At 47.1% G+C, this 19676-nt stretch overlaps 1 protein-coding gene across 3 annotated transcripts in view; it reads right to left on the reverse strand.

Moving 5' to 3' along the window:
- Positions 1–728: 728 nt before the first annotated feature.
- Positions 729–19676, reverse strand: part of TICAM2 (toll like receptor adaptor molecule 2) — a 19935-nt gene continuing 987 nt past the window's right edge. For 2 of the 3 annotated variants that reach the window (XM_035013942.1, XM_035013943.1), the window contains exon 2: positions 729–3304. In XM_035013942.1, coding sequence (XP_034869833.1) covers positions 2532–3248 — 717 coding nt within the window. In that variant the 5' untranslated portion in view covers positions 3249–3304 and the 3' untranslated portion in view covers positions 729–2531. Of the gene's footprint in view, positions 3305–18841; positions 19506–19676 lie in introns of those variants that run through there. The other variant, XM_035013945.1, reaches the window with a different exon arrangement.

Here is a 19676-nt window from a genome sequence, read left to right on the forward strand (position 1 = left end):
ATTTTATTTATTTATCTGACAGAGAGCAAGAAAGCACAAGCAGGGGGAATGGCAGACCGAGAAGTAGGCTCCCAGGCTGACCAGGGAGCCTGACTCGGGGCTCGATCCCAGGACCCCGGGATCATGACCTGAGCCGAAATCAAGAGTTGGATGCTTAGCCGACTGAGCCACCCAGGCGCCCAAGAACTTGGGTTTTTAAAGGACACCTTGGAGTCACCATACCTTAGGGAACCTCTTGTTAAGTTAGAGAAGCCTACCTTATGGTGTGGGTCACGTGGCATTGGGTTTCTGTTTCCTGCATCTGGAAGAATCCTAACAGGCCTGTTCGGCACAACCCAGGCCCTTCTGTGAAGCTCCAGGGTGGGCAATGAAGCCCAGAGAGTCCTCCACGTGGAAGCTCTCCAGCGTGCGGCACAGTGTTACAGAATTTCCGTGTGCATGTAAATCTGATCTACACATACGTACACACACACAAACATACAACCAAGGCTGCACCTTGACTTCTTGTCATCCTCGGTATAGTTATTTGGTAGTTCTTTTTACAGCAGTTAATTACAACATACACAGTTATTCAGGACTTCATATTTTTCTTCATTACAAAAAATGTATTTCACTCCAGATTGAAGGAGACGCTGTGCCTGGTACTCTGTGGAGGAGTACAGATTAATGCCTTTTTTTCAAAATACTTTCCCACAGTCTTCCCTGGAGTTGGAAATAATCAAGTGTAGTCAAGGGTAATGAATAGAAACATTTATTTAAAAAACACCATCCAGCATCCATGGCTCCCACTTTGGTAGTAAGCAGGAAGGGTGGGTTAATGTTTTTTTACTATATGAAATTGGAGATAGATGAAGCCGCAGAGGGGGAAAAAAAGCGTATTATTAAAACTGAAAAAGAAAAGTGAGTAGTAAGCTACTATGATAGAAAGGGACTTTAAGCAAATGTCACCGCACAATGAAAACAATCTCTTCTTCAAGGAGTACTATAAAGTAGGAGGTTTGACTTACTTGCAGGATTATGGGAAAAGTTCCTCGCAGAACATTCGGTCATGGCTATGAAGAGGTGGAGGCAGAAAGATGTGAGCAGACCCCAGGACTAGGAGGAGACACGAAGTGAGGATAAGGAGAAAGAAACATCAGGCAGAACGTCTTTACTCAACAATCCCTACAAAAAATGTATTTTAAAAGAATCTGAGTAAGCAAGTATTGTAATTCAGTTTTGACTATGAAAGCGTAGCAGATAGCATCGGAAATCAATTATGCCATCAACACATTAGCATATCCTTTCATTGGGAGCCTATCTTAAGCCTCCTGCGACTTATTACACATCACATTACAAAATTGTTGTTTTTTCGCTTGTTCCCTTTTCTGGTGCCTAGTTGTTCACATTCTGAGAGAGGACAAAGGCCCTTTAGAGCTCCATCAATTCAAGCCTTTCATGTCACAGATAACGGAGAAGATCACATTCAGCCCGAGCAGCAGAGACTGGACAGGAACCAGGTCTCCTGGTCCCCAGCGGCCGCTCTGCTTGTTACAACATGACGTGACTCGCACTCCAGCCCGTCGCCCGTCTGTACCTGAGGCCTCTCCCTCAGCTGCAGGTGAGCCAGGAGGGCATGAAGGGACAGGACAGGGCTGGGTAGGCCTCTGCGGGAGGCCTGTAATCTACGACGTACAGACGCGCACACGCTGAGGCTACTCTGATCACCGAGCTGAGAAATACTTCCTGGGTAGAGCCCTGTGAGTGAGAGGAATTTTTTAAAGGCTGCCCTGAGAGAGATGAAGGAGAACACCGAGCCAAGGACACACACGTTTCAGAAACCGTGCGCATGAAGCCCTGGTTACGGATGACCTAACAAGAGCTTGAGGCTCTAGGGGACCTCAGGACAGGGCTCCCTGGAGTCCCCTAGCCACAGCGCCACCAAATGGGTGGCTAGTCAATGGTAGGCACTGTCTCCAAATCCCCCAATTCCAGCAGAAGGAAAAACAACAGTCGATCGGTGTCTTGTAAAGCGCCCCACCACTCTCGCATCGGCTTTTAATTTCGTAGGCATCGTTACTCAACATTCTGAATGTTCTCGTCGGGGCCACGAGACCAGCCACGCTCCCCTGGGGCGCTTCTGAGAGGGGCCTCCCAAGGAAGGGCGGTCAGATCTCCTGGGGACCTTCTGTCCCGCGTGTCCTTTGCAAACAAATGGAAGCGTCATCATATCTGTACAGCATCTCTCACCGAAGTCTGTGTTCAAGGACTGACACAAGGGATGCAAATGAAGGCTATCCTTTGTGACACGCATGGACCCAGAAAAGGAAAAGAGGAATGTTCTCGAAGCTCGGACAGTCTCAAGTTTATCCGAAATATGGAAAAGTACTTCCAAAGTCTACGTGGTGTCCCGCAGAAATGTATCGTGCTTGAGCGCCTGGGTTTGCGTCAGCTTCTGTCAACTTCTTGCCAGAGCTGGGCCTTCTTAAGCGGAGACGAGCGGTGGCCTTTGCCAGACGAGAGCCAGCCAGCCGCGTGTTGGGGGCTCCGTCTCAGGAGAGGGCCTGGTGGCGGCCACTGCTTCGGCTCTCCTTCCACAGAGCCTGCTGGATCTGATACACGGACTCCTGGAAGATTCTTTCGACTTGGGTGGGGAAGCCCCGACTCTCTTCCTCCAGGGCATTGATGGTCCGCAGAGCGAAGGGAGTCCTGTCGCGGGGCAGGGGCTTGTGCAGGGGCCGCAGGGGGATGACCGAGTTGTACTTGTGCTGCCTGTTCACCGAGTTCATGAGCGATGTGTAGAACTGGAACTTGCACCAGGTGTCTCTCAGGAAGTTCTCGGTCAGTAACAAGATGGTCCACGCAGACCCGTTCACGGCATCGTCCAAGTTCTGCAGGTGCTGCCGGCCGCAGGGCATCTCGGCAAAGATGATCCCGGGCTTGATGCCGAAGTCGTTCTCCAGCACGTTCTGGACTCTGAGGGCCTCGTCTGTGTCGTCCTCCGCGTGCAGGATCACGAACTTGAGGAACACCTCGTCCTCGTCCTCATCCTCCTTCTCCGACATGTCTCCCCGGCCCTTGGCTCCCTCGTGCTCCCCAGCGGACGCCAGGGCCGCGGGGCCAGGCTCAGCCAGATGGCACAGGGAGAGGTCGTCGGGTGTCTTGGAAACTGATTTCTGGCGTCTCTGACTCATTTCCACCCCGGGGCTTTTACCCCAAGAGAGAGAGATAGGGCAGGGGTCTATTTTAGACTTCCCGACACCCATCATAAATATCTGAGGCAGAGGACGAGAGCTTTACTTCTTTCTCAACATTTCTTTTCATTCTACAAAGAGAAGAAATAACAAAGCGAGCGAATGTTGTGAATGTCATCCAAACATTACAAATGGAAAAAAAAATATTTTTTCATTCAACCTGAAAGCCTCAAAGAGATCATAATATAGAGGTCCTGAGGAAGAAATGCCAATCGGATTGTAGGGAAAGGAAACCCCTCGTCTTCTATGAGCTTCAGGAGGACTACCACGGGTGGTCAAGGGGGAGAGGAACAGGGAGTCCCTTTAATGGAACAGGAGACCACTGGAAATCTGACATGGTATTATAAACCTCCAGAATAAAGTCAACTGCTTTGGTATTTGAGTGAGACGAGACGGTACCATGCCAGTCTGTCCCTATGGAGTTTAAATCCAACTTTTTTTTTTTTTTAATTTTATTTATTTATTTGACAGAGAGAGACACAGTGAGAGAGGGAACACAAGCAGGGGGAGTGGGAGAGGGAGAAGCAGACTCCCTGCTGAACAGGGAGCCTGATGCGGGACTCGATCCCAGGACCCTGAGATCATGACCTGAGCTGAAGGCAGACGCTCAACGACTGAGCCACCCAGGTGCCCCTAAATCCAACTTTTTCATTCTCGAGTTATCGTGTAAACTAGAAACAGAAAAGTCGAGAGCGACAGAATACTCAAATATTAAATACTCAACTTATTTTCGTATCAAACACAAATACAAAACAGAACACAAATACCAAGACGACCAGCTGGCATTTCGACTAACTCAGCACAGAGAGAAGATCTGAAAGGTCGAATGAAACAACGTCTGGGGTTCACTGGCTCGGAGCTCTTCCGCCGGCCGGGGGTCAGGCAGTGGCGTGGGGCTGGCAGGGCGATTATAGGGTTGGGGAAAGTAAGGGATACCTTTTTCTAGCTAATCCTGGGAATGCTTCAGAAAACTGAGTACTCACCTCAGGAAAAAATTAACTTCTGGGTTTGGGAGTGAAATCTGGAAACAAAGGCTACGGATCTTCTCCAGTGAAATCAACAAAGAATCATTATAGTCTATCCTCATTCTGTTATTTCATTTACTTATTTATTTTAGAGAGAGAGTGAGCGAGCATGAGCGGGGAAGGGCAGAGGGAGAAGGACAGAATCCCAAGTAGGCTCCACACTGAGTGGGGCTCGATCTCATGACCCCGAGATTATAACCTGAACTCAAATCAAGAGTCGGATGCTTAACTGACTGAGCCACCCAGGCGCCCCTCGTTGTGTTATTTTATAAAAATTCTGAAGTCAGAGTGGAAGAATTAGATCCTCTGTGAAAGAAAAGTGCTTCACTGAATCTGGTTTAAGCAAATCTTCAGCAGTGTTGTTAACAGAACCCCCAAACAGGCAGTTTCAAGAGGGATTCTTTTATCAAAAGATAGAAAATTTAGAACAGATAAATACAGGTTTCATACTTCAAAAAAAAAGGGTGGGGCTCTATTCCAGAGCTTTTAAATTTATTGTTTATGAACAAAGACCAGAGTTCAAGTCAAGAATTTAATTAGGCTTACGATCATCATGACATAGATAACACAGCTTACATGTACCAAGATAATTCAAGGTTAGAGGAAACCACTCAGCAAACATTATGAAGAACTGTTATGGGAAGAAAAGATAAGGAAAAACACAGAGCATTTCTTTCTAATGTACCTAAGGAGTGAAAGGGTTTGCTACTCCCTCTGAACAGTGAGGGGATTGCTGGCTACTCTAGTAAATGTATCATGTCTGTACTTTGAATTCTACTCCACAGTATATTATGACAGCTACCGAGAGATACTTTAAGGCATACCTCTCAAACGCTAATACATACATTCCAAATAACAAAACCGCGTGAATTTGGACTCTTCACTGGTTAAGATTCACTGCTGACTCTGTTATTGTGTTACGGAAAAAGGTGTCACTCTGCAAAGCTGAAGAAAAAAACTTCTCCTGCATATTAAATAATAATTGTCGAACGACGTATAGAATTTTTGAATCGCTATGTTGTATGCCTGAAACTAACACAACACTGTATTTTAACTGTATTATAATTTCAAAAAAATTGTTAAGCGTTCAGAAGACCCTATTTACAGTGTCAATTAAAATGTTAAACCAACCTAAGACCATTACCTTCCTCACTAGCCACTGCAGGTAAATATGCTTGGAGTAAGACAACAGATATTCATAAAAAGTGTCCCAAACTACAAACTACTAGGGTAAAATGATGTGTCAAGCCTGACTCACGGAATCTCTTGATATGAACAAAAATAAGTAACAAAAGAAGAGAACTGCAACTTTAGGTCTCGTTTTTCTTAAACACTGGTCAGCAAAAAAAGAGCAAAAGCTTCCAGAAATCTGATGGTGCTGTTCCAACCCACTCCAGAGCCCTCCTCCCCAGCCCAGAGAGAAGAGGATGAGCGACAACGTCTGGAAAACTTCCCTATAACCTTCTAATGTGGAGGCAGAGAGCAAGGAGCCGGCCACGGGAAAGAGACGTGCACAGCTGTGAGCCGGAGGGCGGCCTCTGCCGGCACCACAGTGCTTCCTAGATGGGCAGATGACCTCCATCCGGGACTGTGGTGCTCAAGGCTGGAAGGACCGGATGGCTGTGCTCCCGCCGAGCCAGACTCCATCTACCAGAGGGCTTTCCCACAACGCAAGGCAGGCATGAAAGGCTGACGGAAGGAGCCCAGGAAGATTCTGGAAGGTCCCCTCCCCGTCAGCGACAGGCAGATGCAGACTGAAAACACCTTCTTCCCCTCAGTGAAATGGAAGGAGCATGAAGGCAGCTGCTGGGGAGAGGCACACGGAGTCACTGGTCACAGGAATGAAGACATCTGTGTATACATTTTTTCATTTACTTTTTAAGAAAAGGTAGTGGCTGAAATACCTAATGACTTTGAAAACGTTGATAGTGAAAATTCTCACTTCCCCATCCCGCCTATTGCCCCCACGGCCTCCTACCAGTGACCACTTTTATTAGTTTCTTCTATATCCTTCCACTGTTTCTTTATGAATATATATCTTTTTCTTTCCTTTTCATAAAAAAGTATCATTTACATGTGTAAAAAAACACACACACCCACTGCAAAACAGCAGCGGACAGAGATTGCTTTTCCCATTAATACTCTAAGCTTAGAGCTTTCCACAGTAGCAATAACTTCTTCATTCTTCTTTACAACAAAATCTTCCACCACGTGGTTGTACCATAATTGTTCCCTGTTCTCGGATATGTGAGCTCTTCCCAGTCTGCTACTATTATGAACAATGCTGCAGAGAGCAGCTTTCTATAAAAGTCATTCCATAGGTGTACAAGTTCATTTGCAGAGTAATCTCCCCAAATGGGATTTCTACATCAAAGGACAAATGCGTTTGTAATAATGAGAGATTTGGCCAAATTACTCTCTGTAAGACTGAAACTTTTGTGTGTGGGTGTGTGTGGGTGCGCTTTTAACCTGAAAGAATGACATCCCTACCTCCACCCCTTGTCCCAGAAAAGATCTAAGACCAAAGCTGCTGACAACAGCCCCACCGAGCTAATGACATCCTCTGAGGGCAACAATTCTGTGGAAAAAAACCCATCAGAATGAAGTCCTTGAGCTGAAGTTCTGAAGGGAAGATCAACAGGTCCTAGATAAGAAGGAAGGGGAGTCCAGAATGTACTCACCTTGTATCTGGCCAAAGAGGGTCCCAATAGGATCCCCCACATTAAAGGGGAGTAAGGTGAAAAGAAGAGTATGACAAATGTGCATTCTTGGCAAGTAGCCATACAGACTATAGGAAATGAAAAAGAATATTAAGAATAATAGCATGCAAAAGACAAAAAAATTCCACTTTCATCAAGACTGTGTGCTCTGGGGGCGCCTGGGAGACTCAGTCGGTTAAGCGTCTGGCTCTTGGTTTCAGCTCAGGTCATGATCACAGGGTTGTAGGATCGAGCCCCGGGGTCGTCGGGCTCTGCGCTCAGCGGGGAGTCTGCTTAAGATTCTCTCTCCTAGAGGGCGCCTGGGTGGCTCAGTTGGTTAAGATTCTCTCTCCCTATCCGCTCCCCCACCCCGTGCACACTCCTGCTAATAAATAAATAAATCTTAAAAAAAAAAAAAAAAGACTATGTGCTCTGGAATCTGACTGCCTGAATGTAAATCCCAACGCCCTGCTATAAAAATACGGTGTGACTTAGTCCAAGTTGCTTGGTATCTCTGTGCTTTAACTTCATCATGTGTATAAAATGGTGATAATCACAGTACCTACCTTGAGGGGTTTTATGAAGATCAAAACGGCTGAGAACAGTTCTCAAACATGTTGGCAGCTGTTACGGTTATTAGATACATAACAAGGGAGCTAAAGAAAAATTTACAGAAGCAGTGCATAGGCTCTAGGACGGGGCTACTCCAAGTGCGGTCTGGGGACAAGCGGCTGGTCTCTGATCGGTCTGGCGCCAACCCCATCAGGTAAGTATGCTTTTCAGCTCAGCTGACGTTTTTCTCAGAGCAAGACATTTTCTTTCTTTCTTTTTGGTAAGATTTTATTTTTAAGTAATCTCCACACCCAACATGGGGTTTGAACTCACGACCCCAAGATCAAGAGTCGGCATGCTCTTCTGACCAAGCCAGCCAGGCGCCCCTGCAGGACATTTTCGAAGAAGAAAGTAGCACGGTTTACCTTCGGTGTGCGCTTCTTACAGTATCATAGACAATCACTCTGAGGGGCACTGCCCTACGCCACACTGAAGAGAGTGGGTAACCAAAGAAACAAAAATATCGAAGCTGGGAGAACAGAATTACATGAAGAGAGAGACTGCAGATGAATCGAGGGTCTAACGCCATTAGGAAAAAACAGAGAAGGCAATGAATGGAATAAACATGATCAAAACCAAATCAGATTAACATGGCGGAAAGGCTTGAAAAAAATCAGAGAACATGCAGGGGCAAAAGGCCGTGACAATAAAGCCGTTTGAAAAAAATACATCGCTACAGAGACTGGAAAAAAAATCAGAATAAAACCCAATGCATCTGAAATAGAAATTCAATGAATGTAACACAAAATTCAAAGATAGAACAGATTCACTGCCCTCAATCAAATGCTCAGCCTTCCCAATCACAACCAGACCGTATGCGCCTTCTGATGCAATTCGATATGTACCCAGCATAACGCATCATGTAGTCTTGCCAAAAATGTTTAGCCCGACTCCGACCAAGTCTTTAGATACAATTACCAGTTTACAGAAATGAGGAGGACGTGAGAAACGTCCATCAAGAGGGGAAGGGAGAATCAAACCGTTTGATGTCCATATCGTGGAAAACTGCTCGGCAATAGTGAGGAATTAGCTACTGATAAATGCACTGATGTGGACCGAATCCCAAACTCATTATGTTGTATGAAGGAAGCCAGATCAAAAAAAAAAAAAAAAGTACAGAATCTGATTCCATTTATATCCAAATTCAGAAAATGCAAATGGATCTACAGAGACTGAGAGCATTCCTTCAGACTTGTCAGGAGGAAGCCTGATCACCCTTCTTCTTCATAGCGTTTCCTCCTTGCCCAAATGGCATTCTTGAGAAACACGTTGCCCTTTATTTTTAAAAATTCGTGGTACTTCTAGGGCTATGTTCTAGATGCTTATGAATTCTAAAATTCAGGCTGCTCTCTTACCCGACTCGGGTCCATCCCCTCAGGACCGCAGGGTGAGGATGTGTAATTTGATGACACGCTGAGGCTGAATCTATAAAATACAAACAGGGGTGCCTGGCTGGCTCACTCGGTGGAGTGTGCGACTCCTGATCTCGGGATCATGAGTTCGAGCCCCATGTGGGGCGTAGAGCTTACTAAAAAGTAAGTAAATAAATAAACTTAAAAAAAAAAAAAAACAAACAAATTCCCAAAGAGGAAGCTTGTTTTTCTTTAGAGTGAAAGAAAAGCATCCGGCATGGTAAGCAGTTACTAAAAAGGCACGGTCTGAATTCATTCATTCAACAAATATTTAGTTAACCATCTACAGTGCTCTAATAGCTGAAATTCAGCAGTGAACAAAGCAGAAAATATCCTTGCTCTCATGAAGCTTAAATTCCGGTAAAGGGAGATAGACAATAAAAAAGGAAATATGTGTAACACATAATAGAGTATAAAATATATATGCACACTCGTACAGTATGTAAGAAAATGGTTAAGTGTTAGGGGGAAAAAGGTATGTAAGAAAGTGGTTAAGTGTTAGGGGGAAAAAGGTAAACAGAAAGGACTGTTGGAGGAAGTTTTGTTTATTTATTTTTAAATGCACATGTCAGGGAACAAGGGACCCATCTTAATAAGACATGGGTGAGGGAAGGCATCTGTGCGAGCATCTGGAGGAAGAACATCCCGGCCCTGAGACAGGAGAGGGCCTAATGCCTGATGAGGTGGGGGTGCAGTGGGGCTTGTGAGCAGGAGTCCAGAGGGAGGAGGTAATGGGGAGGAGCCGCCAAGGGAAGGTTTTGAGCAGAGGGACGACATGATAGGACTTCTCTGTCACAGGAGCCCTTCTGTCGCGCTGCGAACAGAGCGAAGAGAAGCAAGAACACGAGTGGGGGAGGAGGCTATTGCAGGAGCCCAGGAGGACCGTGGTGGCTTGTGGCTTGAACCAGGGTGCAGTGGATGTGGTGGGAAGTGGGTGTATTTTCAAGGTTGAAGGGACAGGATTTGCTCATGATGCTGAGTAGGCAGAAGATACAGAGTCAGGAATGTGGGGGAGAGGGCCAGCCCAGGGATGTGTATTTGGCTTTTATCACTGTCTTTAGATTTCAAATACAGTATTTAAAATCTAAAGACTTATGAGATTGTTAAAGATGTACAGACTGAAAAAGGAAGTGGTCCACTAGGGCTCACCAGCGTTACTGGGTCAAGAACTGCAAGAACCAGCAAAGACAACAGAGAGTGAGTGGTTAGGAAGGTTGGAGGAGTACCAGCAGAGTGTGGTGCTGACCAAGACGCTAAGGGAAGGAGGCGGTTCGAGGGAAAGGGAGCGTGTAATGGTCTTGCAGTGCTTCCAGAGGCAAAATGAGCCAGGCCGCCCAAGGAGCCCTGGATGGAGGGTGTAGGGTGTGCAGCTTTGGGGGAAACCTCACTGCACAGGCTTCAAGAGAAAAGAAATTTGAGACTGAGTACAAAGAATTACTTGGAAACATTTTGCCATAAAGGGAAAAAAAACGGGGTAAGAGTTTGGGGGAAGTGTGATGCCCTAAGAGGATTTGCTACAAAGAGGACTGTCTGTGGGGCGCCTGGGTGGCTCAGTCGGGGAAGCGTCTGCCTTCGGCTCAGGTCATGGTCCCAGGGTCCTGGGATAGAGCCCCTCGTCCGATTCCTTGCTCAGTGGGAAGCCTGCTTCTCCCTCTGCCCCTCCCCCTGCTCATGCTCTCTCTCCCTCAAATAAATAAATGAAATCTTTTTAAAAAAAAGATGACTGTTACCTAAGGAGAAAGAGCTAGTGGAGAGTGATGCTGGAGAGAAAGACGAGGGCTGCTGGAGGGATGGCCCATGTGGGCAAGGGGGGATCCGGTGTACCAACCAATGGGGGGTCTGCCTTCACCGGGGAGAGAAAGGACCGTTTTCCCTAGTGAAAATGAAAGAGGGCGGAAGAGACAGGACAGGCACGGTGGCTGGGTGTGTGCAGCAGGGGACACCCATGAAAGTTCCCTTCTGGCCACTTCAACAGTCTCAGTAAAATAGGAAAGCAAACCCCTTCCTAAGGACTGCCCCAAACCTCCAGCTCCCTTTGAAACATCAACAGTACAGGATGGAACCGGTTAGGGGGAAATGGCTGTGTCCCCAGCGCTGTCATTCTTTCTGGGCCCCAGTGCCTGTAAGACCCCCAGCAGAGGACGTCCCAGGCAGGAGGAGAGCTCCCCTCCCAGGACAGCCCCTCTTCCTCAGAAACTGCCCAGGGCTTCCTCGGGGTGCTTCCTGCCGTCAGGTCTCTTGTCCCCGTCCTTGGCTAAAGGCAAACACCACTGTGAACTTCTCTTTCCCACTCAGTTGACTTTTCTCCCCTAGACCTTTGTGAGGGTTGATTTTCTGCGTCTGCCTGGCTGGGCTCTGGGGCCCAGGTGTTGCTCAAAAGCCAGACCAGATGCCACTGTGACGTATGGGATTACCGCGTAAAGAGGTATCCTGTGAGTCAAGCAGATTACCCCTGCCTCCCGGAACGTGGGTGGACCTTACCCACGAGGTGAAAGCCTTCGGAGCAAGAGAGCTGGTCCCCCATGGACGATGGTTTCACCGACAACGTTTGGAATTCACGATGGTGTGCAAGTGATACGCATTCAGTAGAAACCACACTCGGAATTGAGAACCTTCCTTAAGAGTGTGTTGCCCTAGAATGAGGTGTAGATACGTTCATTTTTAACACTTGGGAAGAGAGGCTCCCCAACAGCAGGAAGTGAAATAAGGAACGGAAGGCATTTCAGATGAAGGCATCCAGGGCCTGAATCCTGCAGCCCCCAAGGAGCCTTCTTCTTTCCTATTTGAACACCACCACCTTGTGGTGAGTACGCGTAACATCAATGGTTTCTTCAATTAGCACGCCTCGTCGTTAGTAATAAACAAGTGTGGGAAACTTACTCTGCACCAAGACCTCTGGGTTTTAGGGATGTGAAGCCAGGCTATGTCGACAATCACCGCGCTGGTGCTACATGCAGGACAAGGGGCCCTGCCGAAGCGCTCAGGAGGGACCTCTGCAGCCGAGGACACGTACATGAGTAAGGCCGAGGGAGGTGGACGCTTTCTGGGCAAGACGAGCAGCATTTGCAAAACCACTGAGGCACCACAGAGCCAAGGACCTTAGGATCGGTTGGCACCAGGTGCTTATATGGCTCAGGTATGTGGGGGCGGGAGGGGGGAGGGTACCAGTGAGACACAAGGATGGAGATAAACAGGATTAGTGAGGGAGGGGCCTGACATACTCTGTTGAGGACTTTGTGTTTTTTAAGATTTTATTTTTATTTTTTTAAAAGATTTTATTTATTTGACAGAAAAAGAGACAGCGAGAGAGGGAACAGAAGCAGGGGGAGTGGGAGAGGGAGAAACACACTTTCTGCCGAGCAGGGAGCCCGATGTGGGGCTCGATCCCAGGACCCTGGGATCATGACCTGAGCCGAAGGCAGACGCTCAATGACTGAGCCACCCAGGTGCCCCAAGATTATATTTATTTATTTGAGAGAGAGTGAAAGAGAGAGAGAGAGCATGAGCAGGGGGTGGGGGGGGCCAGAGGGAGAAGCAGGCTCCCCGCTGAGCAGGGAGTCCGAAGTGGGGCTCGATCCCAGACCCTGGGATCATGACCTGAGCTGAAGGCAGATGCTTAACCGACTGAGCCACCCAGGCGCCCAAGGACTTTGAATGTGATCACGCTGGCAGACAGAGAGCCCCTGGCAGGTGTGAGTAGGAGAGACACGATCTGACTTGTTCAGGACGGCTTCACATCGCTGCAGGGCAGGAGACCAGACTGGGGTGTGTACAGCTCTAGTCTGGGAGAACCACCCACTGAGAGGCTATGGCAGTAACCCAGGTGCGGACGCAGAGCCCTGCACTAAGGAAGGGACGAAGGGACGGGGGGACACAAAGATCTGCAGGGAGTCACAGGGGCTCACGGAGAAAGAAGCCAGTATGCCTCCCAAGCCGGTGCCCTGTGTAACCTGGCACGTGGTGTTGCCATCCGCTGATGTGAGCGGGGTGGGGGTGACCTCTTCCTCTAGTATGGGACACAGGGAGCTTGCCCCGTGACCTAGAAGAGGAGCTGTCCAGGAGGCACTCACACGGGTAGGTGCGGGGCTCCGGAGATAAAATCGTGAGCACCTGGGAATACGCAGAAGGAGAAGAGCAGAGAGCTGAAGACCAGAGTTGATGCCAAAGGGGTGTCTGGACGAGAAGGGGCCAGGCGGGAGGGGCAGGAGTGGCAACGGAGCAGCAGGGAAATCAGACCCAGGATGGGACTGGGAGCCAAAGGAGGAGAGGGCTTCAGGCAGGGGTCAGCGCCCACAGCACTTAGCACCTCGAGGCCCCGGGGAGCGATTACAGGGGAACGGCGGAATCACCAAAGGAGACGGTGGTGTGCTCAAGAGTCTACAGGAGATGGGGGCATCGGGAAGGGCAAAGCCTAGCTAAGAAGGAGACAAGAGGCCAGCGGCTACAAGGCAATGTAGGGTCAGGAGGAGATTTCGTTAAGAGAAGAGAAACTGGGAATGCTCAGAAATGGAGGGAATTTGCTCATAGAGAGAGAATGACAAATAGGGGTGTGAGCTTCTTAGAGCTGAGCGGTTAAGCTCCTTGTCCTGGATGGCTCGGTCTCTCCTACTCTCCCCCTCTCTAGAAGAGGAGAGGCCACCTGACTCCTGAGAGTGCTGGGTCCCGGGATAACGCCTGTGATGATGTGGGGACCTACGGGACTTCCGGGGAGAAGGCGAGCGCCCCTCTGTTTCTAGGAGGGGTAGCTGCGTTATACTGGGAGACAGCATCCTGTTGCTGCTAGCGCTTTCTGGAAGTGCAAGTATGCGAAGACGGGGGAGAGTCTGGAGGTGAAGCCGCCAACGGGGTGTTCTGTAGCAGACTCTGCAGCTTGGCTCATCCGAAATCGACTCCCAACTTTCTGTTTGCAGACCTTCCTATACCTCCTGTACCACAAGCACTAAAAGCTGAATTTCCTAGGCTCCCCTGAAGGTAAGATCCCAGGTATAACTTCAGTTCTGCCAATCAAAGTACTCACATGCCTGAGTTAACTACGGGGAGAGGCAGGCTCCAGCAGGGACGGTGGGTGTGATTCCAGAGCCGGCAGCTTGCTGGGCTGGCAGGAGCGTCCATGGCAGAAGCCCAGCCCCACGAGACCAAGTCTGCTAAGTGGTGCTCTGAGGTGTTCCGAGAAACTCAACCTGGAGTCTAGCTCTTCAGCTTTCCCAACGATACTCTAAGTCCTGTAATAACCTCCAGTGCATACATACCCGTCTGCTTCAACTAGCCAGAGCAGATTCTGTTCTATGCAACTGAACCGTGACGGATAGAGCATCCACATTCACGACAAGGCACTACGGCAGAGGTCAGCAGCAAAACACGGCCTGCCACCCATTTTTGTAAATAAAGTTGTATTGGGAGAAAGCCATGCACATTCACTGATGTGCTGTCTATGGCTAATTTCATGCAAGAGAGGCAGAGTTGAGTAGTTCCAACGGAAACTACATGGCCCATAAGAGCCCACGATACTTACCGTGTGGCTCTTTCCAGAACGAGTATGCTGAACTACAGTAATTCCCTGACCTACATACAGCATGGGAGTGCCGAGCTCCACGAGGCTGCCAGGATGCCAAAGGACAGACCTATGCCAGCCAGACAAGGAACACGTGGACTTTTCCTTGGCTTCTTTGCACTGGAGATCTTCTTAAATCCCACTCGGGTGGTTCAATAACTTCAGGAATGCGGTAAGAATGTGAAGCCACTCGATCTTACACTGAAATAACATTATTGGCAATCGGCTGTCATGCAGAATCCAGAAGGATGGCAAAGGCCGACATAAATGAAAGGACAAACCGTCAAATATTCCCCACCGATATTTATGGCCAAAGTGAACCAGTGCCTGCATTTTTCACTTTAGGTGCCAGGCCTGTATTAGGAAGGTCAAGGTTACGGGAGCCTAGCACCCTCTACCGTGGTGTCATAGCGCTGATCACAACTACAGTTAATGACGTGTACGTGTATCTGCTTAGTTTCTCATTTTTCCCACTAGAATGTAAACTCTGCCAGGGCAATGACCAAATCTGTCCTGTTCACCGCGGTATCTCCAGGATCTAGAGCATAATCAGCATTCAAGAATATCCTTTGAATGGGGCACCTGGGTGGCTCAGATGGTTAAGCGTCTGCCTTCGGCTCAGGTCATGATCCCAGGGTCCTGGGATCGAGTCCCACATCGGGCTCTCGGCTCAGCGGGGAGCCTGCTTCTCCCTCTGACCCTCTCCCCTCTCATGCTGTTTCTCTCTCGCTCGCTCTCTAAAAAATAAATAAAATCTTAAAAAAAAAAAAAAATCTTTAAAAAAAAAAAAAGAATATCCTTTGAATGAATGAGACACTGTTCCAAATATAAGACTAATGCAGCCTTCTAGGTTTAGAGAGAGAACTAAAAAGAGAGCTCTTTACCATCATCATCATCATCACTATCACATAAATTACTGCCTCAATCAGAAGAGGAACTAGCCAATCCAAACATACCTTGTTGGATTTTTTACATGAGCCATTATGTTGCATTTTTTAAAAAATAAGGTGAATATAAATATGGTATATTCAAGACACATCCCAAGCATCATATTTGGCAGAAAACATCTCCTTTTCTCTCCAGGCTGAGTTAATTACTGCTCCTCTGGATGCCCATAATATCTTGTTTCCATCTCTGATAATATGTACCACCCAGCACTCTGATTTCCTTGCTGGCCTGGGAGGTACCTTCTGCCTCATCTTCCCAGACTTCATTACAGCCAGTGGCACCAGCACTTGCCCAGTGACCACAGCCAGACCCTGGAGGCATCCCTGACACCTTCCCTTTCCTCTCCTATGGAATTTGGATGCTCTCCTATGCTTTCACTTCTAAGTTGTTCCCCCAAGTCCTGTCTATTCAACCTCCAAAATACATCTCCAGTCCTCCCATGTTCTCTCTGTACCAACACCCTTCTACTACACTTCTTCCCACTTGGTGTGGTACATGCTTTCCTGGTCAGTCTGCTTCTTCCCCCGCTTGGCAGCTACAGTGGTCTTCACAAACACAATCGTCTGATCACATTATTCCCGTTTACAATTCTACAAGGGCTTCCTACTGCTCTTAGAATAAAAAAGAAGTTTTTTTTTAATTATGTAAGTGTCAGGTGTACAGGATTATAATTCAACATCTATATGCACTACAAAGTGACCACCCCTGAAAGCTTCCCACAGAATTTCTTAAAAAGGCAAATGAGATGCTGCATGATCGGGCTCTTTCAGCTCCAGCCTCAGCTCATGTCTCTCTCCCCTGGTTCCTCCAGCCCCCTACACATAGTCTTTTTTTTTCAGTTCCTCAGGCTAGCTCAGCTTCGTCCTGTCAAGGCATGTCTGGGAATGTCTCACTGCAATTCTGACGTCTGAGATATAGGACCCTACTTTCTTATTATTAGAGAACGTGGGTGTAGTACCCCAGGCTAGTCAAAGTTCTACTGGAGGTAAACAATCAAAATGTCCAAACACTGGCGAAGGACAACCACAAACTATGCCATAGTGTTCGTGTGACTGAATCCTATTAAATCATAAAAAATGTTAGAAATAATATTTTAAGGACCTGAGAAAATGTTTCCATAATAAGTGAACAAAAGTAGACTATACAGTCTGATCTTATATACAGTACGATCTCAGCTTTGCAAAACAAGCTGTAGGGAAAATAGATTGTTAAAAAAGTATACTAAAAAGGTAACACTGGTTATCTGTGTACCCCAGATGTCTGAATATACATATACCTATATGCATCTCTCTATGTAGATATATCTTCTTTTTTTACAATGATAATGCAACCTGAAAAAAACATTTTTTAGTAAATAAAAAAAAAAATGGTTTTCCAGGTTTTGTATTTTTAAACAGAAGTCATGTTAGCTTGATTTCCAGGCAGTTTTATTGCTTATGTGCCATATCTACACATTCCAGATGGCTTTAGCCCATCTCCACGATTAACTGTTAGCTCCCCTGTTTTTTAATCTATACACAAACTTCCCAAGAGTCCAGGTTTGCTAATTCTAAATCAAAACAGGGTTCCTCTACTTTATTTAACATTTTATTTATTTGAGAGAGAGAGAGAGTGTGCGCAAGAGTAGGGGGAGAGGCAGAGGGAGAAGCAGACTCCCCAGTGATTGGGGAGCCGATGTGGGGCTGATCCCAGGACCCTGAGATCAGGACCTGAGCCACCCAGGTGCCCCCAATTTTCTATTTTATTGTAAAGCACCAGAAGGCAGAATATGTACCTCCCTCATACCGGCAACAGGTCCTTAGGGCAAGTAAATGTTTCATCACTTATAAAACAACAGAAACAAACACAAAAACTTTACTTCTGTGAGGTATAAAAGCAAAAACACACAAACGTATCCTCACGGGCACCTGCTTTTCCAGCTGTGTGGCCTCCTTTCTCCGCTGTTGGGAAGCTCCAGGTTAATGAGCGCTGAACACACAGCAGCTTGTGACAGGTGTTCTGATTTTAACTTCACTCCTGGCTTCTCCTTAACTGACCTGTTCTTATCTTCAATTTGTTCCGTACTCCAAATGCCCTCATTTTAAATGTTTATTTAATCCTCCATTGTACATATTTATTCAAGTACCTGAAATCCCAATTCTGAAATGAGAGCATTTCTGTCCTCTCTTTAAAAGAAGGGAAAGTAGGTACACATGCTACTGATGTCATCACAGAACTAGTTCCTTGGGAGAAAAGTGAGAAAGCAGCACTAAAAATGAAACAGGTTAAGCGACTGCCTTCGGCTCAGGTCATGATCCTGGAGTCCCAGGATCGAGTCCCGCATCGGGCTCCCTGCCCAGCAGGGAGTCTGCTTCTCCCTCTGACCCTTCCCTCTCCCGTGCTCTCTCACTCTCAAATAATTAAATAAAATAAAAAAAAATTAAACAGTCTTTTATCCCCCAAAAGCCTTTTGTAAAGATAAAAATATTGTTTTTCACTTCTATCCCTACATATTTTAAAAAGAAACCTGAAATTTGCTACAAAATCTTGATATTCTGACAGTGGCTTAGTCACCACACAACTCAGAAACTTGTATATTTCCAGAAGCGCCTTCATTTTTCTTCTTCCCATTAAAACTACCTATTCCTGGTGCCATTCGAAAAACCTCCCAACGGGCAACTATCATTTCCTAATGAAACAAAAGAATTGGGAGAAAAAAAAAATCATTGCACGTTCTTTTTGGCAAAGTGACCATTTTTCTTTCATTTTCTATATGTAAAGGGAAATCTTCTCCAAATCAGGAAGTACATTTTATAAAAATGCTGAATGTAACAGCAAACTGTACTTATCAAAATGACGCTCAAGACAAAGACAGTTGTGCGTTTTTAATATTAGAGAACCCTAGACGCCCACCATGTTTTAAAGGTGCCACAGGCTTTGTGGAATACTAGAGAATCATATTCAGTATCTAACAGCAACCCGCACCAAAGGTCAGGAGCAAAGGGCTGTTAAAATAGCCAAAAGGCAGTAACCCCCGAGATAGTGTTTCAATGGGGAAGTGAGGGGAGTGAAGGCGAACAGCCTGTGAGGGTCGAGCCCAGGCCCACTGCAAGCAAAAAGAACAGCAGTGAGGTCAGCCTCACCAGCGGAGTGAGCAAGGGTGAAGGGGACAGACAAGATCAGAGAAGTTTTTGGAGGCTCAATCACACAGGGCTTTGAAGCATTCGTAAGAGTCTGGTTGTCATGATTTTGATGAGAAGCTATTGGAAATTTTTGAAGGGAAGTGAAAGTTCTGATTATATTTTTTTAAAAATCACTGCTGTTTGGAGAGAGACCATAGAGGAACAAGCGCAGAAGCAGGAGGACCAAATGAGAGACTTACGGTCATCTAGGTAAGAGGAAACTGTAGTTTTTGTTGGAGAGCAGTTGAAATGTGGTCAGATTCGAGGTATTTTTTCAAGGCAGAGTTAACAGAATTTGCTGGCTGCTTGGATGTTGGGTCTGAGCTGAAACGACGGGAGTAAGCTCCAGTGTGGTCGGGAAGGTCAAGGACGGGAAAGCAGGAAGGGCGGACTGGGTGGTTGTGGTTTCACCGATGCTGTTTGGATAGCCTAAGTTCAAATGCCCATCAGACTTCTAAGCTGAGCTGCTGAGGAAACAGCTGGAAATATGCATCTGGAACTCAGGACAGAAGTAAAGCGAAACATTTGGAGGTCACCAGCGCAGATGTTATTTACAGCCACGGAATAAGGCTTGGGGTGGAAACCGCGATGGGAGAAAGTACACGGCCAGAAAGAGAGTATGTCCAAGCCCTGAGCGCTACGGCTGGCACGCCAACATTCAGTGGCTGGGAAAAGAAACAGAAACCTAGAGACACAGGAGGAGGGGCCGGGGAGAAAGAAGGAGATGCAGGAGAATGTGGTGACCTGGAAGCCAACTGAAGAAAAAACATGGAAGACGAGGGAGCAACCAACCGTGTGGTGTAAGGTGAAAACCGGCACTGGGGCGCCTGGGTGGCTCAGTCATTAAGCGTCTGCCTTCGGCTCAGGTCATGATCCCAGGGTCCTGGGATCGAGCCCCGCATCGGGCGCCCTGCTCCGCAGGGAGCCTGCTTCTCCCTCTCCCACTCCCCCTGCTTGTGTTCCCTGCTCTCGCTGTCAAATAAATAAATAAAATATTGAAAGAAAGAAAGAAAGAAAGAAAGAAAGAAAGAAAGA

This window comes from Mirounga leonina, unplaced genomic scaffold, assembly GCF_011800145.1.
Source record: "Mirounga leonina isolate KUSES-001 unplaced genomic scaffold, KU_Mleo_1.0 Mir_168, whole genome shotgun sequence".
In the NCBI taxonomy this organism is placed as follows: Eukaryota; Metazoa; Chordata; class Mammalia; order Carnivora; family Phocidae; genus Mirounga; species Mirounga leonina.